Source organism: Tachypleus tridentatus, chromosome 9, assembly GCF_004210375.1.
Source record: "Tachypleus tridentatus isolate NWPU-2018 chromosome 9, ASM421037v1, whole genome shotgun sequence".
Lineage (NCBI taxonomy): Eukaryota > Metazoa > Arthropoda > Merostomata > Xiphosura > Limulidae > Tachypleus > Tachypleus tridentatus.
Genome location: NC_134833.1, coordinates 78577843 through 78596160, shown reverse-complemented (window position 1 = coordinate 78596160; position 18318 = coordinate 78577843). Strand labels below are relative to the sequence as shown.

General features: G+C 31.6%; 1 protein-coding gene across 5 annotated transcripts in view; it reads left to right on the top strand.

The window, feature by feature from the left end:
• The window catches only part of LOC143225561 (E3 ubiquitin-protein ligase RNF13-like), a 64058-nt gene that overhangs the window by 38608 nt on the left and 7132 nt on the right, over window positions 1-18318 (top strand). For 4 of the 5 annotated variants that reach the window (XM_076455248.1, XM_076455245.1, XM_076455247.1 and 1 more), the window contains exons 7-9: window positions 10180-10285; window positions 11909-12002; window positions 14315-14395. In XM_076455248.1, coding sequence (XP_076311363.1) covers window positions 10180-10285; window positions 11909-12002; window positions 14315-14395 — 281 coding nt within the window. Of the gene's footprint in view, window positions 1-10179; window positions 10286-11908; window positions 12003-14314; window positions 14396-15029; window positions 15129-18318 lie in introns of all 5 variants that reach the window. The other variant, XR_013013924.1, reaches the window with a different exon arrangement.

The window sequence follows — 18318 nt, the reverse complement described above, 5'->3', positions numbered from 1 at the left end:
AGCTATTACTTTAGCTGTAAGGGAAATATTTACTAGGACTTTGTAGTGATAAGGGTCAGGATAAACTACATGCAAAAAAGAATAGAGGCAGAGGAAAGTTGCATAGGATATGAGTACAGAAGTAGTCATAAGGATGGGCTTAATTGTTACTGTTGTAATGCTAGAAGAATAAAAAATAGATGGCTTCAGAGCACTGTTAGGAATGGAATATTTTGATATAATAACTGAAGTGTGGTTAAACATAGATAATTTTAATGTCCAAAATTTCATTGAAATATAGGGTTACAGGCTATTTAATGGAGTAGTGTACTAAAGAGGGCGGGATGAATGGCTGTATGTAAAATGCGAGTTACATCCTGTTGAGGATATTAAAGATAATGTTTTTAGTATAGGATATGAAAGGAAAAGGCTCTAAATGGAAATTTATTTCAGACTGTCAAATGATACAGATGAAATTAGTGAGAAACTTTACATTGAGATTGTAATTATGGGTGATTTTAATTTTAGGCATATAGATTTTGAAATGCTAGAGTCAAACTATGACAGAGAAAAGTTTTTGGAAACTGTTCAGGATTCCTATTTTAGATTTATTGTTAACTTCAACTATAGAAATGATGAAGAGGGTGGAAATTAGGGAACGTCTGAGTGCAAGAGACCATTGTTCTGCTGTATATGGATATAAGGAATAATCATATTTTGGTTGCAAATGTTTCAGGGATAAGCAAAGAATTATCTGTTGTGAATTGGGAAGCTGAATTATTTGGAGGCAGTGATCAGATGTGGACGAAAATAAGTTTTTAAATATTCAAGGTAAACATATTCCTTATAGAAAGAAAATGGTAGCTGCAAATAAAAAAAACAGTTTGGCTCACAAAGAATATAAGAGATAAAAATTAAAGAAAATCTTTATTAATTTAGATTAATGAGGTATGAGAAGAGACTTGTAAGGTCAAGAAAGCTAGTGAAAAAGGGAATTAGAATATTGAAAAGAATGTATGAGACAAGGTTGCATGACAATGAAAATTAACAGTAAGGATTTCTTTAAATACATTAAGGGTAAACAAAATGTTAGGATGGAAGTAGAACCCTTGAGGAATGATAAAGAAGGCTTGAATATAATAATTATTAGATGGATGGGTTATTAAATTTTGATGTTTTTTGTTTTTTACTTATGAAGGTTTAAGAAGTATTATACATCTTGAACAGTTGGTTGAACTAGATAAATGCATTAATTCTGAGATAGTTTTTTTTTCCTCTCTTAAGATTAGCTTTCCTGTGTTATGCTGTTTCTGTGTGCAAGCTTTTTTTAATGCATGTCACAGGCCTTCTGCACTTCCCCATATTGGAATCAAAGATTCCAATGTGTCACTCATGCTAAACATCCTATGTTATCTCTCCATCAATAGGACAGCTCCACTATATGATGCAAATGAATCTTTCTATTCACCACTACTGAACTATTACTTCTTGTTTGGCAGTGCTAGAGTTCAGATGTTTTTCTTTTGTTTGAAACCTGGAGTGAGCAACAAAATAATAAGCTTTTCCAAATAAAGTCTTCTTTTGCTCTTTGGCCATCTTGTTTCTGTAAAGATTGAAAGGAAGTAGTTGTTTTGGCTAGGCTTTGCATTGATTACAGTTTTTAACTCTCCACTTCCTTTTATCTGCTACTGATGCACCAATGTGTGGTTTGTGTGGCACATATTTTATTATGCCGTTGTTACAACCAAGAATGCTACCACCATTTTAAACATATTTTTAAGGTAGATTTGCCTTTGATATTAACCACTGTCATAGGTGATAGTGGTTGCCTCACTTATGTTTTCACATTTTTAAGAGTTATTGGTCTTTTTAACCTAAGGTTTTTATTAGACTATATACTGTTTTAGCATGATTTCTTTTACACATTTTAATTTTTATTTTGACCTGAACCCAGGACTGGAAAGGCTAACTTGAGGTGACTGACAGCAAGTTTTAACTTTATGCTTCAGTCTTCCTGGTGGGTCTTAATTTTATATATTTTTACCTTAAATTCCATGTACCATTATAGTATACTACATCTTGTTTGGCACAAATAGCCTAGGAGCTTTGGGCCAATAAACATTAAATACCTATCTACCTACCTCCTGCCCCTTTGTGGTTTTCAAAACGATCAGGGATTGGAGGCAGGTCATTGATCAGTCCCATCTCAATCAGTATGTATACACCTCACACTTGGGGTTGTGCAAACCTTCACTCCATATCTTTATGTTCTGGGGTTGCACTTCTACTTAGACGTCTGGCCTTTTCTCACTCATTTTGAACAGAAGTTGGCCCATCATACTTGTCAGCTATTTCTTGTAGAGGTTTAGGTTTGGAATGCCTTGTATACTCTTCCACTTTTTGCGTGTGAAGTTCTGTTGCTTTTGGGGATGTGGTGTTTGATTACTTCTTTCATACTTCTTAGTCAAATTCATATGCAATCCTTTTAGTCCCTTGGATTCTTCCATTGCCTTTTCTTCCTACATAATGGATGATATCTGATGGTGATTGGACAAGGCTCATACCTTGACAGGCATCCTACTTCGTCCTTCACAGCCAGATTTACATTTGTTCACAGATGCATTTTTTGGCTCATTGTTTCTTCCTGTCTCCAGAGAGCAGTGGGTCATGATCCATTCTGACATTTCAACAGTGGTGACTCCTATCAGTCATCAAGGTGTCACCTGGTTGATAATTGTGTTTTCTCATCTTGGATCTCCTCTTTTGGGCCCATGATCATCACACTTATTTGGTATGTTACATACAAGGTGCTTTAAACCTTTTGGAGGATCACCTTTCTCAATCAGACTGGGTTTACCTGATGGGAGTGGTCTCTTTATCCTATTGTTTTTTTTGGTGGCTTTGCAGTCAGTGGGGGTACTCCTTTTATCATTGCCTTTGCCACCTCTAGCAATTACCAGTTACCTTTATTTTGGTCTGTTCCCCATCTTCAATCTTAGCTATAGGTGCTTTTAGTTTGGATTGGTCAAACATGTTCCTTTATGTTTATTGTTCTATTTGGTTACTTCGTTGTGGTACCACTCCATGCAGAGTCCTTCTGAATGCTTCCTTCTGGCCCACTCAGTTTTGCTTTCCTTGTTTTCTCCAGTTATAGTTTGTTTCCTCTCATCCATCTCCCCTTTTTTCCTGACCTCTGTTATCAATCACAGTCACTGGTTCTGCATCCCATACTTCACATTTTTCATCTCGATGCCTGGCTTTTGTCCAATCCCTCCCTGGCTAGGAGATCCAGTTTCCCACATGAGGTGGCATTTCATTTACCTCTTTTCATTCATTCATGGTTGTGTGTCAGTGTAAATGGAATTTTTTTTCTTCTAAGCCCTGGACCTGAGGATTCCAGTTTCTCATCCAGTGGTTGCTGGTATTTCTGAGTTTTTTTCATGGCTTTTGTAAAAGGGATCTTCAGTCTTCTGGATATTGGGAAGACCCATATGACACTCTGCACTTTTTTTCTTGTTACCACAGGGTCTTTTTTTTGTTTCTCCTATCTTTACCCTATTGATCAATTCTTTCCAGGTACATTGGCTGCCTAGGCATCTAATGCTTTTGAACTGGGATATTAATGTTGTACTTGATTCACTTACTTTACCTCAATTTGAGTATATTGCTTTATTCTCTTTGTTTCACCTATTTAAGGTGTACTTTCTTCTCCTCTTGCCCTTTGGGCAGTGTTAGTGAGATATATTCATTATAGATGTCACTTGCACTCTGTACCACCCAACATATCTTTTCCTGTATCCAGATTGTTCTTTCCTTCCCAAGACCTCTCATCTCTCCCTCATGAGTAAAACAGAAGGGGATAGGTGCCCATCCCTGTTATGCCTTGATTGAATTAATTGGTATGGTCCTCTTTTCAAAATAAGGTTTCATGATCACTCAATGCACTGTCTTGGGTGGAGCTGTCCATTTGGACTCTCTGGTACCTCCCCATTTCTTCCAGTGGGGTATGGGAGACCTTATCACTTACAAGTTCCTAGCCAGGGGGGTGGTTGACCATTTAGGATACCACATAGATCACTATAACCATTCAGTTCAGAGTAGAGTAATGGTGTTTTGCCAGTGTAAAAGGTATACCATCCTCTGTATATCATGACACAACAGAGTGAGATGTCTGAATGAAATTCACCTCTTTAATTGGGTGCCCTCATCCTAGTCTTGTATGGATTGTCAGTACTGTGTGGGCTGGTTGTGGATACTGAGTGAATCAGTCAGCACAAGTCCTCACACATGTTTGGGATTGTCCACCTTCCTTTGCTCTTTTTCATTTACATCAGTGATATAAATGGAACAATGATCAATAAATTACTTATATTTGCAGATGACATTGATTGTTGCTGGATATGAAGAGAATGCTACTGATTTACAAAATGATTTAGATCATTTAATGATTTGGGCAGATAAATGTTGTTATAATAAATGCAAGATAATGCATGTACATTATCATAATTTGAATTATAAATATAATTTGATGACAGTAACTGTAAATGTGTTAGGAAGGAAAAATATTTTGATGTAATGACTGCTCAGTCTCTAAAGCCACCCAAGCAATATGCTGTTGCTGGTGGTATTGTAAATAAGATTGTAGGGTGTGTCTACAGGAATATTGAATTAAAAGTATCAAGAGGTTATAATTTCATTGTACAGATCAATGGTTAGGCCATATTTGGAATATTGTGTTCAATCTTGAGCTCCTTACCTTAAGAAAAAAATTGAATTGTTGAAAAGGGTCCAGAGAAGGATTACTAGATTACTGCCTGGTACAGAAGGTATGTCATATGAGGAGAGGCCGAAAAATCTCAAATTGTTTTCTCTTGAATAAAAAAAAGATTTAGAGGGGATCTGATTTAAGTGTTTAAGATTGTAAAGAAAATTGATAATGCATAAGACTCAAGGCTCTTAACAACATTTTACAATCAATTTCAGAAGCTAAACATTCATGCAGAATTTAATATTGTGTGGTAGTTATGGTGTGAACACCTTTTTTAAGCTGTTAAAGCATAATTATAATTAATTATACCCCTAAACTCTAATGTATTATTACATGTATAATTCATTATAACCATGCTTCACTAGCTGAGAAAAGGTGTTCACACCATAACTATCATATAGTATTAAGTATCTATGAAATTGATTGTGAAATACTTTAAGGAACAACAACACTATCATTTTACTTTTTCATTGCCAATATGTGCTTTGAACCTTGTGTGTACTAAATAAAGCTTTTAATTCAGGTAAACTACAGTTTTTGTTTCTTTTTATTACAACAACACTATATAAAATTCACATTTTTTTAAACTTCCAAATAGAAGTGTTGTAATAAAAATTAAGTATCAGTAACATGATAAATATCAATAGGAACTATGGAAACTTTTTCAGGCTTCTAATTAGCTGGTAGCTATTGCTAAAAACAGTTTGTTAAGCCTTCAAATATGGCATTATCATACAACTTTTTCAAAACTTACAAAAGTAGAAATATACTGTGAGGAATAATTGTCAAGTTAATTTACATTATTTGGAAGTTTGGTTGAGTTCCTACCCATTGCCCCCCAGTGGCACAGTGGTATGTCTGCAGACTTGCACACTAAAAACAGTGTTTCGATACCGTGGTGGGCAGAGCACAGATAGCCCATTGTGTAGCTTTGGGCTTAATTCTAAACAAACAAATCCTACCCATTATGACAGATGGGATGTTTATCTGCTTTCAATAGTGAAATAGTTTACAACTGGTTATGACTATCTGTAAAATTGCATAGAAGTAAGTTGATGCTGCCTCTGGAGGATTGAGAAATATGAAACTATTTGTAATTCTACAATTTATAAACTATAGAAGCAGTAACTAAAAATAAATGTATTGTTTGTAGCTTAGATGGTTAAAGATATTATCAAAATGAAAGTTAAAACATTTTTTAAGTTCTTATTTACAAAAATTAAATAAATAACCATTATAAAATGTTCTAATATCAGCTGTACACTATTTTCAGGCACAAGTGTATTGAAATGGATATGATTTATATTTTAAATTGAATTTTGAATGTAGATATAAAATTTTGCACTGGATTAACTTTTTTGTAATGTCAGGTGTGAAAAACGTTAATGTGGAAAGTACAGAGTTTTAAGTCATATGATTCTTTTTAGACAGAAGATACATAATTTTTTTAAAAAATGTCAAGGTTTGTGCAATTCAATTCCATAGCTTGTGCAAGCCAGAATGGCTGCTACAATGTTGAAACAACATGCTGCTCAGTGATGACGAGAAACCCACTTGTTGAGAAATATATATGCAAAAACGGCTCGTTTGGGCTGAGAAAACACTTTACATAGAAGAGCGAACAACGTTTCGACCTTCTTCGGTCATCGTCAGGTTCACATACATCACATAAATCACATACTTAACACAGTTCTTATAGGATATAAATAACTTTCTCTATCCAAACTTTACATATCCCAGTGCCTTTACACCATACATAGTTAAAATTATGTATTTTATATCTGACTTTCCTCAAATTCTATATTAACCTTTTTAAAACTATTATTCAGCTTTTAAGAACCTGACGATGACCGAAGAAGGTCGAAACGTTGTTCGCTCTTCTATGTAAAGTGTTTTCTCAGCCCAAACGAGCCGTTTTTGCATATATATTTAACATGCTGCTCAGTCTGAAGAGGTTTTTTTTAACAAAACCATAATGATGTTCCAGGAAATAAATATTTGAAGAGTGTTTGGTTTCATTGCTTTAACTTGAGGATGCAATATGAACAGTGGCATAGTAATGCTGCATCACATTTCCATCATAAATTAATAAACTGACCAATACTATTGTGGTTAAGCTGACTCAAGCCAACATGAAGTAATAACACAATTAAATTGATCAGTTTTACCTTTATTATTCAGACATTCTCTACCCTCTGATGCAGCTGTATTGTACTGTGATTCTACAAGATTCCACAGTGTGATTATTGTTGACTTAATATGACTAGTATAAACTTCATAATTGTTATTACCAGTCCATAATATACATATCTTCATCATAAATGGATATACTTTGACACAAGCTCAAGCATTTAACCTTTCACACTTTACATTTTATCCAACTCCATCGAAAGTTATGCTGGAGTTGTCATTTACCATAATGTGATAAATCACATACTTAACACAGTTCTTATAGGATATAAATAACTTTCTCTATCCAAACTTTACATATCCCAGTGCCTTTACACCATACATAGTTAAAATTATGTATTTTATATCTGACTTTCCTCAAATTCTATATTAACCTTTTTAAAACTATTATTCAGCTTTTAAGAACTTGTCACATTTTGTTTATTCCCTGTATACACCCTCCTTTTGAATTTGGTTGTTTGGCAGGCTTTCTTTAGTAAAGTCACCCTGAAGTACTGTGGTAGATTGAGATTGTCATATATTCACATAGATTGTGCTATTGTTCACTGAAATCTAGTTGGAATTTGTTACATGGTAACATTTTAGTTTTTATATATTCCTGTAATTTACAGTATTAAATTCAAATTAGTCAGTATGCATTTCTGTAATTTACAGTACTTAATTCAAATTAGTCAGAATGTGTTTCAATGATTTATTATAGTACTAGGTAGATTGATATGCACTTATAATGAATACTTATTATTAAATGTAATTGTTGTAAAATTTAGCAGTTCTTGTAGAAGTTATTATGTAGTGGAATCTGAACTCTAAATTTGCTAATAAAGTGATGCACATTTTAATGAATAAATCATGTTTTTAGAAATCTTGTCAAAGTATATAAATAATAATATTTTGCCCTTAATGTGGTTTCTCTGAAGTTAGATACCCTATGAACACTTCTACCTAAGACAGTAAAATAAGTATCTTGAGGGAAATTTTTAAATTTATGTATTTATTTCTGATTTAACACATTAATTTGTATGTTAAGTAAAATTTCCAGTTATTTTATTAAGCCTGCTGTTTATGAAATTTAAAAACTTGTTTTTAACTTTAGTAAATTTTGACAGAATAGCTACTAAAACAATAAAAATTTCAGATTTAAATGATGATGTCACAAATAATATTTTACTATAGTCAAAATGATACCTGATTTAAAATGCATTTTTCCTAGGATGATTAGTGGAAAGTTACCTAACTATTCCATCCTGCAGATAGATATTTAACCATCTCCTTGGCACAATTAGATGATGAAAATATATCTTTAATCATTAGTAAGCTACAGCCACTGATATAAGGAAAATATCTCTTATGAATAAAGTTTTTCATCATTTGATGATTATTTTTATTTTAATTAAATAAGTGTATATTGGTTGTAGGGTCTGGGGTGTGTTTAGATGCCAAGCTGCACTTGGGAATTTATACATAAAGTACTAAATATTATTAGCAACTTTTCCTATTGAGTATATGCATCTGATGGTTTATGAGCATTGTATGTTTGTTACAAAATTTAAATGTATGTGTTGTCAGGTTTTTATATGCACCAAATTCTTTACAGTAGGTGTCTGAGACTTGTTGATAAAAATAAACAATAAACAGAGAGCACACAGTCCACTTGTTCAATATATATTCACAACAAGTCAAATGTATATATAAAAATATTATTTTTGAATATTACAGTTGAATATAAAGCTTTAAATCCTTTTCATCTGAAGTCTAGACAGCTTGGCTCAGTTTTCTTGGAACATATCTGCATGACAAATTATATTCTTCTGTTATCATGATACAATTAGTGATAATCCGTGATGACGAGAAAACCCACTTGTAGAGAAAATTATATATTTAAAAACGGCTGGTATGGGTAGAGAAAGCACTAGTAGAGGAGCAAACAACATTTCAACCTTCTTTGGTCATCGTCAGATTCACAAAGAAAGTTTGCTCTTCTATCAGTGCTTTCTCTACCTATACCAGCCATTTTTACATATATAACAGTTGGTGATAAATTCACTTACATGACTTTATGGGCTACAACAGGTATATCCGGGACTTTAAATAATTCTTCATGTCAAAAGCCCATACATATGTTTCAATTGCATTAGAACATAATTGACAAGGCAAATTATTCTTTTCTATCACTGTTGTTACAGTACAAGCTGTGAAACTCACTCTAAAATTACTGCTGTGACTGTTGGTTACCACAGTTGTATCCAGAGCTGTAAATAATTGTCTCATTTTCATCAAAGTCCACAAAGGTGGGCTCAAGTACCTTAGAATAACATTTGAAAAGACACATTATTCTTTTTTATTTCTGTAATTACAATAAAAACTGTGAAACTTTCACTTAAGAAATTGCCCATTACAAACACCTAGTAACAACAATATTACACATAATAAGAAAACTTAAACTTTCTGTAAAATGTCATTAACAATATTATAAAAGCTTAGTCCCACAATTAACTACATACAAAATGTACAACTTGTACAAAGATATGTAGTAAAACCTTGTCATTTTTTATCACTTTTAAAATAATTAACTTTTAACAGTTGGTTATGAAGACTAATCATTAAATATTAGATCACTCACTAAACTAAAAACTCTTAAATGGAACAGTCTTGTATATCCAACATGTAGTTATGTTTAATATAAATATGAATGTGGGATAGTATTTTAAATACTCTAGTTTTGTTTTTCATTCTATTTAATGATATATAATCACAAGGATTACTTGTAGGAGCAAACCATCACTCTTGAAGGAATATTCTTCATAGTGAAGTAAACATATTAGTGGTAGGAGCATTTGCTTATCTAAAATTGATCTCTACATTGTAAGTAGAGTATGTCGAATAGGAGGGCATACGTTTTCATAGTGGATAAACAGTATTACCTCAGTTTCAATGTCTCGTGGAGTTCTACGAAGGAAATGAAGTGGATGTCTGAGCTGAAACTTGTAATAATTATATGGAAATGTTTGAAAATGCACACCGTTGACTTATAAGAAGGTTGTACTTGCAAAAAATATTGTTTTGTGGAAAAGTTTTATCAGTGTATTTTATTGAGTATTTTTACATTTAAAAGATGCAAGATTAATAAAGTTTATGCCATATGATTTTGCTGCAGTATTGAATATTTGGGTTAAAGTATTTTGTTACTTATTCTGTGCATCTTGAGATGTTTAATTTTTCTTTTTGAATTTTATTTTCAACAGTTACATATTAATTCTGTATCCAGATCAGGTCTTTAACCTCAATACATACTTGCTTCCCTTTGCTCTTGTAATTGGTGTTTGCTTTATCCTCATGTTAACATTTATGGTAAGTAATAGTTTATTGTTTATTATACTCTAGGGCTGAAAAATTAATCAATATAAGCAATGTAAATTATTGTCAGGTAAAATAATTAACTAATCAAAGGTAGTTTTTTTAGCTGTTACTATTTGTGGTTATTCCAACTATCCTAGTAATCAAAATATTGCCATTATGAATTATTTTAGTTGGTTTTGATTAATTCAACATTTTTCAATTAATCCTTAATTAATTAAATTAGTGTCACAGCTCAGTAAAGTGATCAACTAATCAGAATTATATTTTATTACATTACTATTTTCAATTATTTCAGTTATCCACATCTAGTTTAAAAATAATCAGTTAGTTGAATGTAATTAATTAATGAGTTTTACAGTTAATTGATTAGCAAATTCCATTAATTGCCTCACTCTAGCCTGCTATTCACCGATATGTTTGGAGTCATATTTGTTGTTGTTGAAAATTCTGCTGTGTTTTGCATTTTAAGTGCTTTATTAAAGATTTTTGTATAATAATTGCATTTTTTAAATCTTGCCATAATATATTTATATAAGTACACCATTCTATTATGCATGATGAGTATCTCTGATCTTATTGCTATATATGGTAAATGCCATCTCTTTTTTCACTTTGTATGGTAAACTTGTTTTATCTGTTTCTACTATGTCATAAACCACATCAGTGAATCCGTGTTTAGTAAGTAACGTTATATATATATATATGCACACACTGATCTTACCATTATGTATGGTAAATACTGCATTTGGTTGAGTCTACTGGTATACTGTATTTAGCATCTCACTGTATATATGATAACGCTTGTTGCATGTTGGTCTTGTGGAATTGATACAAACTTAATCTAAATATTTTAGATAGTACTAGTAATGGCTAGTACACATTAACATTTTCATGCTCATAAGAAGTATGACATTATTATTCATAATTTTTGTTAGATTAAACATTATTAATGTTACCTTATTCTGAACTTGTCATTTTCAATCAGTTTGATATATGTTGTCATGTAGTACCAGTTATCATAAAACACTAACTTGTTATAAATATTACCATTAATATGGTTAGTACTACTAATATTTAATGGGATCTTGAAATATTTTAACACTTCTAAGTATGTACTAAAGCGTAATTCATCAGTCAGTTTGAGATATTGTGAAACAAGTAGGTGATTATGTTCACTACGTTTTTCATCATGATTTGATATGATTACATCTAATTATTTAAATTTAAATATTTGATATAGACAGGATTACTGGTAAATAATTCCAAGAATTATGAAAGTTTCACTCACCAATAAAGCTTCTTAAAAGTGAGTTTTGTTTTTAACTAATGACCAGATGATTTTACTCATTCAGGAGGATTTGTCCAGAAGAGAAATTTGTTTAAATTTAATTTATTAGAATCAGCTGACCTTTACTTGATTTTAGTTACTAGATGAACATACTTATTCAATATGGACATCCATGTCAATTTAATAAATTAATGAAATGAAGGATTCTGCAATGATTGACACTATATTACTCATGTTTTTGCCCAATTAATGCAATAAAACAAACTTCACTTTAATTAGAAGTTTGCAAAATAGAAGTTGTGAAGCTAAACTTTGTTGTTTTGTAGATAATCAAATGCATTAAAGATCAGAGACAAAGTCAAAGGAATAGATTATCATCAAAGCATTTGAAGCAACTGCCTGTTAATAAATTTAAAAAAGGTAAGCCAAAATATATCAAATAAAATGTAATGATTGTTATAGCTCATAAGATAAAATACTGTTCTTGAGTGAGATGAGGAAATGACAAATTAAAAAGATAATTGCCCATCCCATCTGCAATATGTATTAACAAGAAGGCAATGTGTAAATTTAATTTGAGATAAAATTTGATTAATGTTAAATTAATAGATATCCAATTAAAGTAGAAGGAAGGAAATTTCTGTTGTCTCATTAATTTATTAAAGTTGAAGATCTGGTAAAGTGAAATAGATTATTGTTAACATTTATTAAACATTAAGATTAAGGAAGAAAGTCATTCAAAGTGAAATTTAGTTATTATTAAAAGTATTTACAGACAAAAGTAAGGAAGAGGATAGTTTGAGGTACATTTTGATTATTGTCAATATCAAATACATCTAGTTGAAGTAAAATATTGTTATCACCATTAAACAAGAAATATGAATAGGATTTTTAGTGAACGTGACAAACAGCTTCAGATGAGTGTTTTTTCTTCTACCTGACATTTCAGCTTACAACTTTTTCAATTGTTTTGGAATGTCAGAGGTCACAAAACAGATTTTAGGTAACAGTAATTAAAAAGAGTTTCAAACTACCACATCATAATAGAATGGTGCATGGTGAAGCATACCAAAAGTATTGTTAAATAGGTTAGAGTTCCTGATCACAAAAGTTAAAAAACAAATAATAATTTTGGATTGAATAATAATTTTATAGGGGGCAGCACACTGTACATGTTCATAGAATGGCATTTGTTTTGAATTAAATGAGTCTCCTTCAATTTTCTATCATGAAAGCTGTCACAAACCTCTAACAGTTTGTACCAATAAGATATCTTGCTAATTTTGCTGTTTGCTTTGATGTAAAATTTGGTGGTGACTTCTGTTATCATCAAGATATGTAATGGCCTCAAAATGGTATTTGAAGCAAATCATATATTGGACCACTGGATTCAACTGTGTATTTTGTTGAACACAATATATGTTTCACAGTGTTCTTAAATGCACTGGGTTTTTCAGCCATTGGTTTTAGCAAATAACTTTTTTGGATTTATATGGGTTTTTGTTATTAAAGGCTAAATGAGTAAGTATATTCTTTAGAGTTTTTATTGGGTTTTTGTATATTATGTGGATATTTAAACCAAATCTTCTACTTATTTGACAAATATAAATAGTTAAAGGTTTACTTGCAAATTTTTTGAGTTTTATCTTGGCATGTGTCTTACCATCCATGGTGTTAGATTTTTTTCGGTTTTGTTAAGTTGACTGATAATGGCACCTCATTTCACAGCTCATGGGTGGTATGATTCATAAAGTAGGATAAGGGGTTTAACATTTGGTTTGGAAGGTACAGTTGTAATATGTTTGCTGTTTTCAAATTATTTCAGATTAGTTTTCATCAGCAGTTAAATTCAGTTTAACTATCTGTAAACTAACTTAGGGTATTGCTATGCTGTTATTTTGATTTCTGTTTTTATGCATTTCTTTGAATCATCAGTTCTCACCCAGTGGAATTTTGAAACAACTCTTGAACTAGCTAGGTGGTACAGATATATTGGCATATTTGGTGTATGAAATCTTGGACTTCCTTCTCTTTTGAAGTATGTTAAATTCTTTAATGAACAGCATTTTGACATAAAGCTCACACTTACTCATATAATGTCTGGAAGTCTGTACCCTTTTTTGATATCACTGTTACTTTTGGTTAGCAGAACATAAAATCAGTTTTGTAGCCTGTAATGTTCAAAGACCCTTGAAAAGGCATGTTTCAAAAAGTTGGGTAGAATATTTTAAAAAAATCTGAATTCTATTGTCTTTTTCCTTATTTTTCAGTTAGTATTGCAAACTATATAATAATAGTATTTTATTATTTTTAAGAAAGTTGATGTGGGTGGTAGTTTGAGGTAATTTTGATAATGTTAATATTATTTAAATATAAAGGTGCAATGAAAGGTATTTTGTGGTAAAATTTGATACAGTAAATATTGATAGACACAAAGACTTACTTGGTAGAATGATGTAAAGGTAGTTGTTTTTATCTAGGTTTTTCACCAAATAAGGCAGAAGATAGACAAAATGTTAATTATTAACAGCTGTATTCACTATGGTAATAGAAGAAAGAAATGAAACAATTGTTCAGTTTTATGTAATAAGAATCACGCAATTTGTATAGAAGTTTGAATTATTCCATTAACCTAGGATATATATGTATATCTAAGATAATTTTGTTAAAATAAAATTTACAGTGTGAGATTTTTATTTTATGTTGGTTATAAGTTTCCGTTATTCATCCAGGTGATCCCTATGATGTATGTGCTATTTGCCTAGAAGATTATACAGAAGGAGAGAAATTAAGACTGTTGCCATGCTCCCATGGTAAGTTGAGTAATTGTATACATTTCAAAACACTTTGTTCATAAAAGTAAACCAATATTAACACTTGTTAAATGATTATTTTAGTGTAGAAACCTTGAATTTCCCATTTTATTTGCTCCTCTTAAAGTTATAGATATTGACTTGCATGCTCAATCATTTCTTAGCCATTAGAACTGAGAGAAAAGATGTAATATGTATGGTGTTATCATTGTATATTTTGAGAGATGTCTTTCAATTGCGTTACATTTTAGAAATGCCCCGATAACATTCTGCTAAAACATTTAGACAATAACTAGTCTTTTATGTAAAACCTAAAAAGTTTGTAAAACTGGACCTTTGATCCCATTCAGTAATTATAAATATATCTGTTCCATTAAAAATGTTTTATATTTGACCCAAACAATAGCTTTTTTTAACTTCTTGATGGAATAGATTATCTAAAACAGGGCAATAAGTATAGGTTTAATTATTAACATAAAATGTATCGGACTCTGACAGCAACTGAAATTATCTCTTTAATTAAACATTATTAGAACCAAATATAATCTATACATTTATCTGTTAAATTAATAACAGATTATCTACAGGGAGTTCATATAGCAACTGCATCTATATGAAAATTTTGTATTCCTAGAACAGCCTGACAGGCTGCCGAGAAATTCAAGGTAACAACTCAAGACGTGGCACTGCAGTTGAAGATGTCAATGGATATGCATTTTATCATAGTTTTAAGGTTAAAAGTAATTGGCTTTCTTAGTAATTACACAATGTGTAGCTTTACTTACTTATTATTACATGGACAGGTGCAACATGATTTATGAAATGCAGTCACATAGAGTGGACTGTGCTCTGCTAACATCAAAAGTTAATGACCCTTAAAAAAAAAAAGGAAAGAAGAAAGGATGCCATTATAATGAGAACTGTAACCATTCCTATCACCAATTATCTAGCAGCCATGGCTATTTCTTGGAATATATGAAAGTACTTGAAGAAGTTGGCAACAGACATTTTGAACAACTTCCACAATTTTACACCCTGGCTTTAAAATGTTGGTTTTTGAACACATCCTACACTTTTCACCCAATTTTTAAAAGTATTATTTATGGCAATATGCAAATTTATGCATATTTTCAACAACAGCACCATATGTCCATTAACAGGTGCCACAAATTTTGCAATGTATTTTAACCCTGTTACCACCATTGGTGCTATGCACCAGCTTTGTTTTTATGAAGTTGTACATGGCAGTTAATAGTTTTGTTTTGAGTTTACTTAATGATTATAAGTGTTCTTTTATTAGAAGTTTCAGCTTTAACAGTAAGAAAGAATATTTTTTAAAACTGGCACAATGTTTTGATCACTAGTGTGATCATTCTCAAGTACACAGGTTATAAAAAGAAAACAAACCTCCTTTACTAGACACAGTAACAGACAGTTACACAGTAATTAGTCTTGCAGCTAAATCAAACAGGTATTTTACACCAGATTTAATTTTTATTACCTTATAACTTCAGCTAGACCCTTTCAGGGTGTTTTGAAAGCCATTTATCATAGCTAAACATCTTTGTGTAAAGACACAATCAAGTTATAAGAAAAACACAAATGGATTACTAATATTTTGTACACATAGTATGCTGTGATATTGAATATTACAATAAATTATATTAGTTTTCTTTTTATATAAATTTTCTTGCATAACCTAATAAGTTCCCAATTGGATGGCCTCTTTTAACAGTCTTAGAAGGAAGAGAAGAAAATTGAAAATAATAGAATCAGAGGGGATGTGCACCATATGACAAACAAGCCAGGATTAAGAATTTATCCAAATATTTCCTTTACAATTTGAAAAAAATTAGAACTTGGTTTGTAATTCAGAGTTTTGTATTATATATGTTTGTATGCCAAGTTTATGGACATATATTAATAATAAGTTTGATATTTGAATGTAATTGTAAAACAAAATTGTAATGTGCACTTTGGTTCCCCACTTTGCACGCAAAGGATTAATTTTTAATCAGCAGAAGTATTGTACGTAGCAGTTCACCACAGATATAAAAAATTGGGGAAAAAAATTCTTAGATATAATCTTTAGCATTTTTTTTATGAATTTTGAACAAAATATGGAAGAAAATTAAAAAAAGCATTATAAAGACTTATTTAGTACAGGTTCAAATATTTTTTATGGTATGAAAATCATGAAAACATTCTCCAATGCACAGTGCTACTCTGCATTTTTGACACCAGGTAGTCACCATCTTTTGCTTCTTTTCTTTTCCTGTTATATGTGCATATACGGGCATTGTCTCTGTCCACTTTTTCTAGCTTCTGAGGATGGAATGCATTTTTAAAAGTGCCAAGTAAATGCTTCTTTTTCAACAAGTTTATCGGGAACAGTAAGGCTATGTCTTCCTGGGAAAGGCCTTGTCACCCTTATATACCTTTCCAATAAGTGGTAAATTACATTCTAACTAATCTTCCTCAATGATGGCATCTTGCCAGTTTTTGCTAGATACAAGTTATAAAAATTCAAAATTGAGATAACAATTATGTGAAAAAAGAGCTTCTTGTACTGCTTCACAGATTTATGAAGACAATCAATTGTTCCAGTTTGCATATCACTTTTGTCAACTAGCTTCATGTTGCACGTAAGGCGTGCGACTCATGATCCGAGGGTCGCGGGTTTGCGCCCGCGTCGCGCTAAACATGCTCGCCCTCCCAGCCGTGGGGGTGTATAATGTGACGGTCAATCCCACTATTCGTTGGTAAAAGAGTAGCCCAAGAGTTGGCGGTGGGTGGTGATGACTAGCTGCCTTCCCTCTAGTCTTACACTGCTAAATTAGGGACGGCTAGCACAGATAGCCCTCGAGTAGCTTTGTGCGAAATTCCCAAACAAACAAACAAAAAAAGCTTCATGTTGATAGTGTAACCAAAAACTAAATTAAGATTGGTAATTGGCTGTTTAGTTTTCTAATCATCCTTTCCACTCTATTTCATTTCACCTTCATGTACTGTACTACCCAAAGTAACAGGATGTTTCTTTTACCATTGGAATGCTAACATGTTCCCTTGCTTCTTAGTATTAATATCTCCCTTCTTCAGAGGTGCAAATTTAAGCATGTTCTTCTGATTAGTTCTAACTGTTCCACAAAAACCAGTTTTATTTTCAAAGAGAAAGTTGCATAATTCCAGACTTGTATAATAATTATCATTATGTAATATAAGACCTTTTCCAAGGTAGTCTTTCATTAATTGCTTGACAGCTGATCCTGAAAATCGTAATTGGGTTCTTTGGGGACATCCACATCACCTGCAGAATAGATAATCATAAATATTACAATTTTTGTCTCACAATCACATAATACAAAGATCTTTATTTCAAGTCTATTCTGCTTGCTTGGAATGTATTGCTTGAAAACAATTTGATCCTGGAAAACAATGAAAGATTAATTGATAACTACTTTTTGAAATGGAGAAAAAGATTCTTTAGCTTTATTCTTCATCATTGTAAACACTTATCAAACTTTTCCTTAATCGATTGTTGGCATTTGGTTCTTTGTTATTTGCAAAGTGCAAATATCTAAGAATCTCCTTGAAATGATCTTGAGTAATGTAGTTTGTAAAAATTGGAGTTCGTGTAAGGGAATCATTCTTTCAATAATCAGTCAACATATATTTTTTTTACATGTGGCATAAGCATCAGCAGAGCAAAATAAGTGTACATTTACTCAGTAGTTGTATCTTCCCATTTCTTACTTTGTGAAGTAAAGGGTGTGATACTTTCACTATCTTTGAAATTCAAGGATTTACAAAATCCATAATATCTGTTTGTTTCTTGCACAGTATACTTTGATCAGATATAGCTGTAAAAAATTAATATTCTTTAGATTCTTCTGTGATCCTAAATCTATCTTATTCCAGCATTT